Source organism: Alexandromys fortis, unplaced genomic scaffold (assembly GCF_014885135.2).
Source record: "Alexandromys fortis isolate MF-2015 unplaced genomic scaffold, M_Fortis_MF-2015_v1.1 scaffold_41, whole genome shotgun sequence".
Classification (NCBI taxonomy): Eukaryota; Metazoa; Chordata; class Mammalia; order Rodentia; family Cricetidae; genus Alexandromys; species Alexandromys fortis.
Genome location: NW_026067923.1, coordinates 5,872,987 through 5,883,197, shown reverse-complemented (window position 1 = coordinate 5,883,197; position 10,211 = coordinate 5,872,987). Strand labels below are relative to the sequence as shown.

At 47.0% G+C, this 10,211-nt stretch overlaps 1 protein-coding gene across 1 annotated transcript; it reads right to left on the bottom strand.

The window, feature by feature from the left end:
• Nucleotides 1-6,109: 6,109 nt before the first annotated feature.
• On the bottom strand, nucleotides 6,110-8,788 carry Rpl7 (ribosomal protein L7). The gene is made up of 5 exons (XM_050142090.1): nucleotides 8,760-8,788; nucleotides 7,587-8,066; nucleotides 7,382-7,491; nucleotides 6,507-6,716; nucleotides 6,110-6,173 (listed from the first exon to the last, which is right to left on the bottom strand). Exons 1-4 carry the CDS (start codon nucleotides 8,771-8,773, stop codon nucleotides 6,508-6,510), a joined length of 813 nt encoding a protein of 270 aa, XP_049998047.1. The 5' UTR covers nucleotides 8,774-8,788; the 3' UTR covers nucleotides 6,110-6,173; nucleotide 6,507.
• Nucleotides 8,789-10,211: the final 1,423 nt, after the last annotated feature.

Here is a 10,211-nt window from a genome sequence, read left to right as displayed (position 1 = left end):
CTAGAATACGTGATATCCTGCCTCCAATAAATACATGAATATGTGTACTTTATATAAATAAAAGAATTCTTGACAAAAATAAGGATAATGAGACATATAGGATTGGGTTGCATATTAACTTCCTTAAGGGGAGAATTTAGTGGGTAGAAATTAAGAGAAAACATGTCTAGAGTTGATCTCAAAACCAATTATAAATTCAGTTCTGGAGTTGCAAAGTAGAGAATCACATAGAAGAGATTATGTGGATTAAACAATATGCTAGGGTTTAAATGTTTCTTCCCCGTGCTCTCTTGGTTCCTACACCATACAAACTCTGCCTTTCCCCAACTGTTCTTTTGCTGGGTATCTAAATATCGCCCTTAAACGCTTTTGTTTGTTTGGTTTTGGTTTTTCAAGACAGGGTTTCTCTGTGTAGCTTTGGTAGTCGCTCCATAGCTCAGACTGGCCTTGAACTCACAGAGATCCACTACCTCTGCAGCCTGGTGCTGGGATTAAAGGCGTGTGCCAACACTGCCCGGCTTATTTGTTTTCTTAAAATTCTACTGCTAGGTGGGTGGTGGTGGCACAAGCCTTTAATCCTAGCATTTGGGAGGCAGAGGCAGGCAGATCTCTTTGAGTTTGAGGCCAGTCTGGTTCCAGGACAGGCTCCAAAACCACTGGGAAACCCAGTCCCCCCCCCCCAAAAAAAATTCAAACCAAACCAACCAAACAAACAAACAAACAAAAATTCTACTGCTAAGAAGTTCAAGATCAATGGGAAGGCAGGGTCAGTGCTCGGTGAGGGCACAGTACCTTCTTTCAAGAAGGCACCTTGAACTCTGCATGCTCCAGAAAAACAAATGTCACACGGAGGACAAAAAGAGAGCTGCCATATTGCCCCCAGGCAATTTATAAGGCCCTAATCCCATCCATGAAACTCTCAACCTAACCGCCAATAATCGTGTATCTCTTAATGTTACTGAGCCTTGTTTCAACATGAATACATACATTCAAAACACAGTAGAAACAGAGGGACCAAAAAAAAATGGATCCCATGCTATTTTCCAATGACATGATAAAACCCAGAGAGGCCACCTTATTTTACTGTTTCACTATCTCTCTTTAGTCTTTAAAAGTGTATGTGTGTGTGTGTGTACATGCATGCACATACACAATTCACACGTGTGTGTGTTTGAATGCAGGCATGTTTATTTGGTCAGAGAACAAACAGGATGTTGCCCACCTTGGTTGAGACAAAGTCTGTGTTTACAACTGTCTACACCAGACTAGCTGCTAACTCTGCCTCCCATCTCCCTGTAGGAGCGAAGAACTGCAGGCATACTCATCATGTCCCAGGTTTTACATGCTTTCTGAGGCTCCTAGACCTCACACTTGGGCAGCGGGCAATCAGCCCGCTGAGCCATCTCCCCAGCACAAGTCCATCCACATCCCAGTCAGAAGAAATGACAGGGGCGAACGTGAAAAGAATTCACACAAAAGTGGCAAACTCACATACTTACTTAGATTTTTTAACAGAATGAGAAATGCAATTATATTCTAGCCAAAACATTTTTCTCATTTAAAAACAAAACAGGGATTCTATCTAAAAAGTAAAGATTTACATTGTTTGGTATAAATATCCAAACAATGGCCAGCATATAATGTTGAGAACAAGCGACTCATGGTGCACACCTGTAATCCCAGCCTGTCTGGAGGCTGAGGGAGGACTGTGAGGTCAAGGACAGTCTGGGTTAGGGGCAGCCTGTCTATCTGTCTGTCTTTCTTTTTTCTTTTTTTTACTTAAGTTAGAGGTGTGAGATAGCTCACTAGGTAGAAATACTTTCCAGGGCTGATAACCCAAGTTCCATCCATCTGTGATCCCACAAGAAGGCAGGAAAGGCATCCAGGGGTGGTAACGTGAACATACACATATGCAGAATAAATACAATATTGTAAAACAGTAAGTTAGGGACCAGCGAATCGGTAAAAGTGCTTACGATGCAGGCTTGATCTGAGTCCACTCCCTAGAGTCCTCACAAAGGTGAGAGAACCAATTCAAGATCATCCTTTCCCCGCAGATGAATCCATGTGTGCGAACACACACCTGACCACACATTCAGTGAACGCACACACATGCATGCCTAACACAATAACTAAAATTTAAAAAACCATTGGTTTAATGGAAAACACTATGAAGTCTAAGCAGTTCATAATTATTTCACCTCATGTATTAGAGATAGTATTAATATAAATCCGTATCTCCAGCTTCCTTTATAAAATTTTCCAGTTTATATAATATGAACTGTGTTCCTGTAACATGTTGTATTAGGTCTCATTACACCTATATGACTTTGTCCTACAGTTGTGTCTATGTGTGTAGTGTGTGCACCCACACAGATATACACAGACGCACACTTCATGTTCCATCTTTTATCCTGTGCCACAATAACCACACTGTGCCAGCTAACCAGAGGCCTGGGATTCCAAATGCTATGTTCTAAAGACGACTCATTGGATTTCCAGCAGGCACTGGGAGCCTCAGCAGTGCTCAGCACGATAGTCCCAGGGCAGACAGATCTGTCCAGTAGGTGCCAGAGACCTGGGAATACTAGGGCCCTCTATTGAGAGAGACCTGATGGCATTCGAGTATATGGAGACAGAGGACTCTTGAGTATGAACGGAGAGAGGCAGGTAAGGAAACACTGGATGTTTCAGGGCTTGATACTGGGACCGGAAATGGCTTTTCTTGGCAAAAAGTACGTTAGAGGGCTGACGCTGGTAACTGGGACCGATGACTGCTTCAGCACCTCAGCTTTATCAAGATTTTCTAGAGACAAATAACCTAGTGTTCACTTGAAGGCAGGAGGCTGGAATCTTCCCACAACGCTGTCTGAATTTCCTATGTAATAAGTTTTAAACCAAACCACAAACGTTTCTCTGTGTGCTCATGCGCATGGGGGTGGAGGACAACCTCAGGAATTGGTCCACCCTTCCACTGTGGGCTCCAGGGTGCAGATTCAGGCTAGGTAGCAAAGGGACTGTTGAAGCCATGTCTTCATCCCAACAGTACGAGGGGAAAACTGTGAAATCTCTCTGGGGTGTTGAAAGCAAATGGCATTTTTTTTCCCTAACAACCTCAGGTAACTGGACCACATCAGACTGTCAATATGATTTAATCAAAGACTTGAGCTTTTCCAAGAGTGGGTTCAAACACCCTTGCATTAGAGTGTAGTAGCAGCAATTTAAAAACAAAACACACTATGCTTGGACAAAGTCAGGTGGCGGCATGCCAGGTGGCGCCCAGTGAAGCAGATGTGACAGAAGTCGGTGCACAGTGCAGAGAAAGCACCCCAGCCACAGGCACTGAACGCGTATCAACAGCCATGAACACGTACACTGGCTTTTAGAATCAGTTAAGAACAATCTGCAGTTCTCTCTTGTATTTGCAGTATACAGTCTTGTTCCTATTGCAGTAATAAGTACGACGACAAAAACCAACACGGGGCTGAAAAGATTTCAGGCAGGAACTGATGCAGAGGTCATGGAGGAATGCTGCTTACCAGCTTGCTCACCTTTTTAAATATATAAACCACCCAGGACCACTGCCCACAATGACCTGGGCCTTCCCCCATCAATCATTAATCTGGTTGTGGGAGAGGCATTTTTCAAAAACAGAAAATCCCTATTCCCAAAATGACTAGTCTCAAGTTGACAAAAAACTAGCAAGGATATAGTTTCCTTGTTGACTTAAAACAACCTCCTGAACTGATTGCTAATCTATCAAAAAGCTTTAAATCAGTTAATGAATTCGTAGAAAAGGGTGTGTGGAGTGGCTACAATGCACCAGGAACTTTAATGCTACTTACACTGAGCGCCTAGGAAAAGCAAGTTTCAGAACTGACAAATGCTTCACAAAAAAAAAAAAAAAAAAAAAAAAAAAAGGTTTGCGAAGGGGGAGGGAGGGTGCTTCCCAAGGTATCAGACTCAAGATTACAGTTGACAAGGTAATTTGGGTGCCCCTTTGTGAAACTTTGGAACCTGTGAACACCCTACAGAACAAGATTGCAAATGTATTTAAACACCTTGAGATGGATAAATCACCTTGGCTTATTAAAGTGGTCTGATATCACAAGGCTCTTAAAATTAAAGTAGGGCCCAAAGAGAAGGCTCAGTAGGTAAAATTGCTTGCCACCAACCCTGATGACCCAAGTTCAATTACTGGTACCTCCATAAGCACAAAGGCAACTTTAACATCTTTATTTATATGCATAGGTGACTTTTCTATGGGTGCTGAGAATTTAACTCTGGTCCTCTAGAAGAGCAGCCAGTGCTCTTAACCACCGAGTCACCTCTCCTGTACGACTTATTTTATAAATGAGAGAAGACATAAGATAAACTCTTGGCTTCCCATCACCAGACCAGATCCTCTTGGTCTGTTGGACGGATGTACAAGACCAAAAGCTGTTTTCTGTCTAGTGTTGGACACGCTAATTTGTGTTCAAGCCTGGAAACCAAGGAGACACAACAATTGTACTGTGTCGACTTTTCAAAGTAGTAGACACAAGACAGACCATAAACTCTGGCTCCACCTGCTCAGACACACCGAGCAAGGGGTCCCGAGGATTCATCTTGTGGAGGATCCAGGTTCAGTGCAGCACCTATACCATGTGGCTCACAAGAGCCTTTTAACTCCTCTCACAAGTACCCAGATGAGCATGTACTTTTTGAGACCAGGTCTTACTGTGTAGCCTTAGCTAGCACGGAATTAAGATTCACCTGCCTCTGAACTGCTGGGATTAACATCAGTTTAACCTGGATTTCTCTCCAGAACTCAAGACTCTCAATTCAGAGAAATTATCTTCCAGGACCATGAGATAAGAACTATTCAAACCATTAATTTCTCCAACAGTGCCCCCAAATTTAAGTCACCTACTTGACAATACTCTCAAGACTTTTTTTTTAGGGGGGGTTCAAGACAGGGTTTCTCTGTGGTTTTGGAGCCTGTCCTGGAACTAGCTCTGTAGACCAGGCTGGTCTCGAAGTCAGAGATCCGCCTGCCTCTGCCTCCCAAGTGCTGGGATTAAAGGCATGCACTACCACCACCCAGCTACTCTCAAGACTTTTGGTACAACTAATAAAGACCAAAAACCATTTACTATGTTGTATGTTACATTCTTAGGTAGGTAGTTAATAGTTGCTGGGGGAGGGGCAGTCATATCCCTTAGTGTTATAGCCTTTAAACTGATCAAGGCAAACAACTACATCCTGTACTTGCGCAGGCAACAGAATTAAATGCAGTAGACAAGACGCACACAAAGACATGAAAGTGCAAGGACACATGATGAAGGGGTTCAGTAGGAGGGATTAGAAGACATACATGTATATTTCAAAAAATCTTTTAGGGGCCTGAGACATCACTCAGCAGTTATGAGCACTGGCTGCTCTTCTAGAGATCCTGGGTTTGATTCCCAACACCCACATGGCAGCTCAGTTGTTTTAACTCCAGTTCCAGAGGATGCAACACCCTCACACAGATATACATGCAGGCAAAACACTACTGCACATTTGAAAATAAGAAAAAAAATCTTTTAAATCTTGTTTACCAATTTCACTGCAACTGCTTTAGATGCTCAAAGTATCTGTTTAAAATATACACTAAAAAGTATAATTCACTCACAATCAAAAACTAAAAGGATCAAGACAGAAGGAAGTGCTGGTGATGGCTCAGCAGTTAAAAGCAGTGGTTTGGAAGTCTCAACACCCACATGGTAATCCCAGTTCCGTAAGCAATATGCAATGTGGTACATAAACACGCACAGCAAAATGCATCCAGGTGTTAGGCTGCCAGGAAAGCCAAAGCCTGAGACGTGGTACTTCAGCAGTAAACGTCCAACACACCAAACTTCTGGCATTTTCCTTGAAATTACAAATGCTCACAAGGTTTCACTCATTTAGTTAAGTTAAAAAAATGACTGCTTTCAGAGAAAAGTCTTCAAACAAATGGTTTTTCATAACATATACCCTGGGGCTGGTTTTGCATTGTCACAGGCTGTTGATATGATTTAACTTTTCATAGTCTAGGATTTGCCAGTGATAGGCCAAAGGCAAGCCAACAAAGACTCCAACACAGTTCAGTTTGCCAAGCTGCGACTGTTTATTAACTGACCAGATTACAAAAATACCACGGGCAACACCTGAAAAGGAAAAACATACACAAGTTAAAAACTACCCTCCAAGCTACAAGTCAACATCAGTTGTAAAAGAACATACTTCAAAGGCAGAACCCCTCATACAAATAAAAATCAGTGATACACCCAATCAACATTTAACAGAAAGCATTCAAGATTACAAGTCCTCCCCGAAAACTAATTCTTAGCCAGGCATAGCAACACATGGCCATGGCTTCGATCCCAGAAACTGCACAGCAAAAGCTGAGGTCTAGGCCAGCCTAATCTACAAAGTTCCAGAACAGGTAGAAATCCTGTTTCAAAAAACAAACATGACTAGCTCTCAGGACACAATCTCACCTTAGTTCATCCGTCTAATAAGCCTGTTTATCTGGTCTTCCCTGTTGCCAGCATCTCCACCTTCCACAAAATGAGTTGTCTTTTTCTTCATTCCACCTCGTGGAGAAGACAATTTGAAGGGCCACAGGAAGTTATTCGCTTCCTTGAAGCGTTTTCCAACTGTATATATTTCATGAATTAGATCCTCCATGCAGATGATGCCATATTTACCTGGAAAAAAAAAATCGAGTCTAAGATCACCCATTTTATTTACTTATCATTTTTTCGAGACAGGGCTTCTCTGTGTAGCTTTGAAGCCTGTCCTAGAACTTAAATCCATAGAACAAGCCGCCACCACCGCCTAGCTATTCAACAAACACAAAGGCGGAATTAAATATTATCAATCAAATAAACAAGGACTAGTCAGGCACGGTGATACACACCTTTAATCCTATCAGTTAGCTGGGAGGCAGGGGCCAGCAAATCTGAGTTTATGGCCAGCCAAAGACACAACTGAGATCTATCTCAGAAATAAAGATGTGTAAAGCATTTATTTTTCTTAAAACCATCAAGGATTTAGGAATGTCACAGGGGGCAGACAGGGAAAATGGTTCAGGAGATATCACTGCTTGCTGCACAAGAGTGAGGACTGGGGTTTAGAGACAATGCACCCCCCCCCCCACACACACCAAGACAAGCATGGTGGCCTGCCTGTATGTAATCCTAGCACATAAAAACACAGGACAGGTCAGAATGCAACTCTAGGTTCTAGTGAGACATAGCCACACCACACAGTGCAGACATAGCCTCCACCCACAAATACACAAAATAAAAGTAAAGTGTGGCTGGAAAGTATGACCTTGATCGGACCCCTACCCCCAAAAAGCATAACATACCGAGAGACCGAGCAATCAAGGAATTATCTGTCAAGGCAATTCTCTTCTTATGAATTTTGCCATAGCCGCGTTTGTAGATAAGCTCATTTACTGACTTCAGATTGGGGTACCTGAAATAGGGAAACCAGGGAAGGGGTCATCCGAATACAGCCAAAGTATCTAAGTTCATCTTGTCATATAACTAATCCATAAGTGGAAAACTCACCCCCATGCAATGTATGGTTCCACAATCCTCAGCATGTTGATTGAAGCCTTGTTGAGCTTAACGAAGGTGCCGTTGAAGATCTGCCGCAGACGAAGAAGCTGCAACACCTTGCGCACCTTTGGGCTTACACCATTGATACCTCGGATTCTGATGACGAACGCCAGCTTCGGTTCAGCGGGCACGTAGAAGTTCCCAGCTTTCCTTGCCATCCTGGCCATGCGAATCTCCGTCCGGTACATCTGCCTGTACTCCTTGTGATAGTACTTTGCCTTCTCATAAATGAGCTTCCTCTGGGCCCTTCTAAGCGACTTCAGGGCAATCTTCTTCCGAAGGCGCTTCACCTTCAACTCTGCGAAATTTCTTCGCTTTTTCTTCAGGGTTTCTGGCACAGCAGGAACCTTCTTCTTCTTCAGGGTTCCTGGCGCTGCAGGAACCTTTTTCTTCTGGGTTCCCGGTGCGACAGGAACCTTTTTCTTCTCCCTGTCATTAGCAAACAGAACTGTTAATAACTGAAAAACCTTAATGTCTCTCAAACACTGCAGGTACTCAGTGCTATGCTGTTAAAACCATCACCCACTGGCATCTCCGTTGTCCTAGAATGTTCTGCTGAAGATGCAGAGTTTAGATTCCCTCCATGTCCATAATATTCATCTTTGAACCTTTACGCCGTAAAGGCTAACACCTAAGACATTAAGACTTAGGCCTATTCCCAGTCATCAGTCCATCTGGCCTCTGATGGAAAAGCTGGCAAACCCTGTAGAAATTGCTACCACAGGATGTAACTTGTAGGGCTAAGGTCCCAGGACTCTAAATGTCCTCCTGGTTCGAATCTCAAGTTCCACATGTCGAAGGTGTGGGCCGATCGGCAAACGCCTAAGCCTGCTCTAGCCAAGAAAGAACTTCATTCCTGGCCCCCTCGACACGCATGACACCGTGAAATGGACCTCCGCCCGAGCGGCGGGTTCCGCACACACTCTGCCGCTTGCTGCCGGCGTCCCCGAGGCCTCCGCGCCCGGGCTGCCCGTTCCCCCCTCCATATGTCACGCAGCGTCACAAACACTCAGACAGGTAGACAGTGGTGCAGGCTACAGTCAGACACTGGAAAAGTGAGGCAAAAATGCCTCTAGTGTGGGAGATGGAGGAGGATTCTGGAGAAGGGGAGACTCTACTTACGGCACAGCCTCCATGGTTCCAGGCGGAAAAAAAGAGGAAGTCGGCGCATGCGCGCTGTCCCCTTAAAGGTCCGCGAGAGCGAAGCCCCAGGATTTATAGCTGTCCTGAGATAAGCCAGAAAAGAATCTGAAAATGCGCGCTCACTTTGCAGGCGCAAAATTAACAACAGTCTGACCTACTCACTGCCAGTCAACTTCAGGGGAAAACTCATGGGAAAACAAATACACTAAGTACATTATTTTTAAATGAGCACGACACTGACACTTTTATCAGTTCGAGGCTTTAATTCCTCCAGGTTGCGTTGACAACATTAGGCTCAGACTCCGCGGGATCGTTGGACCCAAAAGCCACGTTCATGAAGGTGAACTACAAATCCCAGCATGCATCACTCCACAGCCCGCCGGGCTGTAGGGCGACGTTGACCGGGACTCTGGGCAGCCTTCGCGGTGGTGATTCCCGTGAGGCTCTCTAGAGTCTGGGGGTTCACGTCCCTCAGCGGCTGAGATACGAAATCACTGTCGGCCACCTCCGCGGGCTCTCTGCCGCCCGTGGCCACGCAGCCCTGCTCCCCCCACCACCACCCCGGCCGCCCTGCCGAGGTCCTCGTTTCGCCCGCCAGTGGGGCTGTCTTCCGCAGCGCCTGATCGCAGGCCGCGGAGTCCACAGTCCCTCGGCTGGCGAAAGTGGCGAGCCGGGCAAGAGCGATGACCGGACGGTCCGAGGAGGATGGGGGGTGCTCTGGCGACCGCGGGACCAGGCAGGAGCCAGCCGCGGAGACCCACAGCAGGGGGCGTGAGCCGCAAGGAGAACCGCGACGAGGGCGGGAGGCTCCGGCCACGGTCGTGGGAGAGGGGCTGCCCCGCTCGGTGAGGCGGCCAGCGGGCGGAGGGAGGGCGCGGTGGGGGGGGGGCGGGGGCGGGGAGGGCCGAGCGGAGGGAGGGCCGCTGCCACTGCAGCGGCCGGCGCTTCCCTCTGGTTATATAGCGCGGTGTGTGGAGCTCTCTCAGAGCCGGCGGAGAGCGCCCCGACTCGCGGCCACAGCTCCGCTGCAGAGCCCGGCGCCCGAGTGAGCGGCGCGAGTGCAGGGCAGGGGACCCGAGGCGCGCTGGCACCTCGAGCGGTTGGCAGCCCTCTCGTGCGCCCCACAAGTCGTCCCTTCCCGGCGCTGCTCGCACCCTCCCGCAACTTGAGTCAAGTTGACAACTCCCGCGCCCGGAGCCGCCCGCACGGCGCACCCCTGCCCTAGGAGGAGAGGGAGCCGCTGCAGCGGCGCAGGGGACGTTCGGGCGTCGGCGGCTTGGTCATGAAGGCAGCGCGCGTCGCCTAACTCGTGGCTGTCACCGCCGCTGCTGCAGCGGGACCGGACGGCTGGGCGCTGCGGGACAAGCCAGCGGCCGCCAGCAGGAGGCGCCGAGCCGGGCGGCCGCAGCGGCAGGCACAGCCCGTGGCCAC

Excerpts from the sequence above, each read along its gene's own strand:
- Rpl7 (XM_050142090.1), bottom strand. Across the intron at positions 7,492-7,586 it reads GAACCATACATTGCATGGGG|GTACCCCAATCTGAAGTCAG; the intron begins GTGAGTTTTCCA and ends TCCCTATTTCAG. Across the intron at positions 6,717-7,381 it reads CTTGATTGCTCGGTCTCTCG|GTAAATATGGCATCATCTGC; the intron begins GTATGTTATGCT and ends TTTTTTTTCCAG.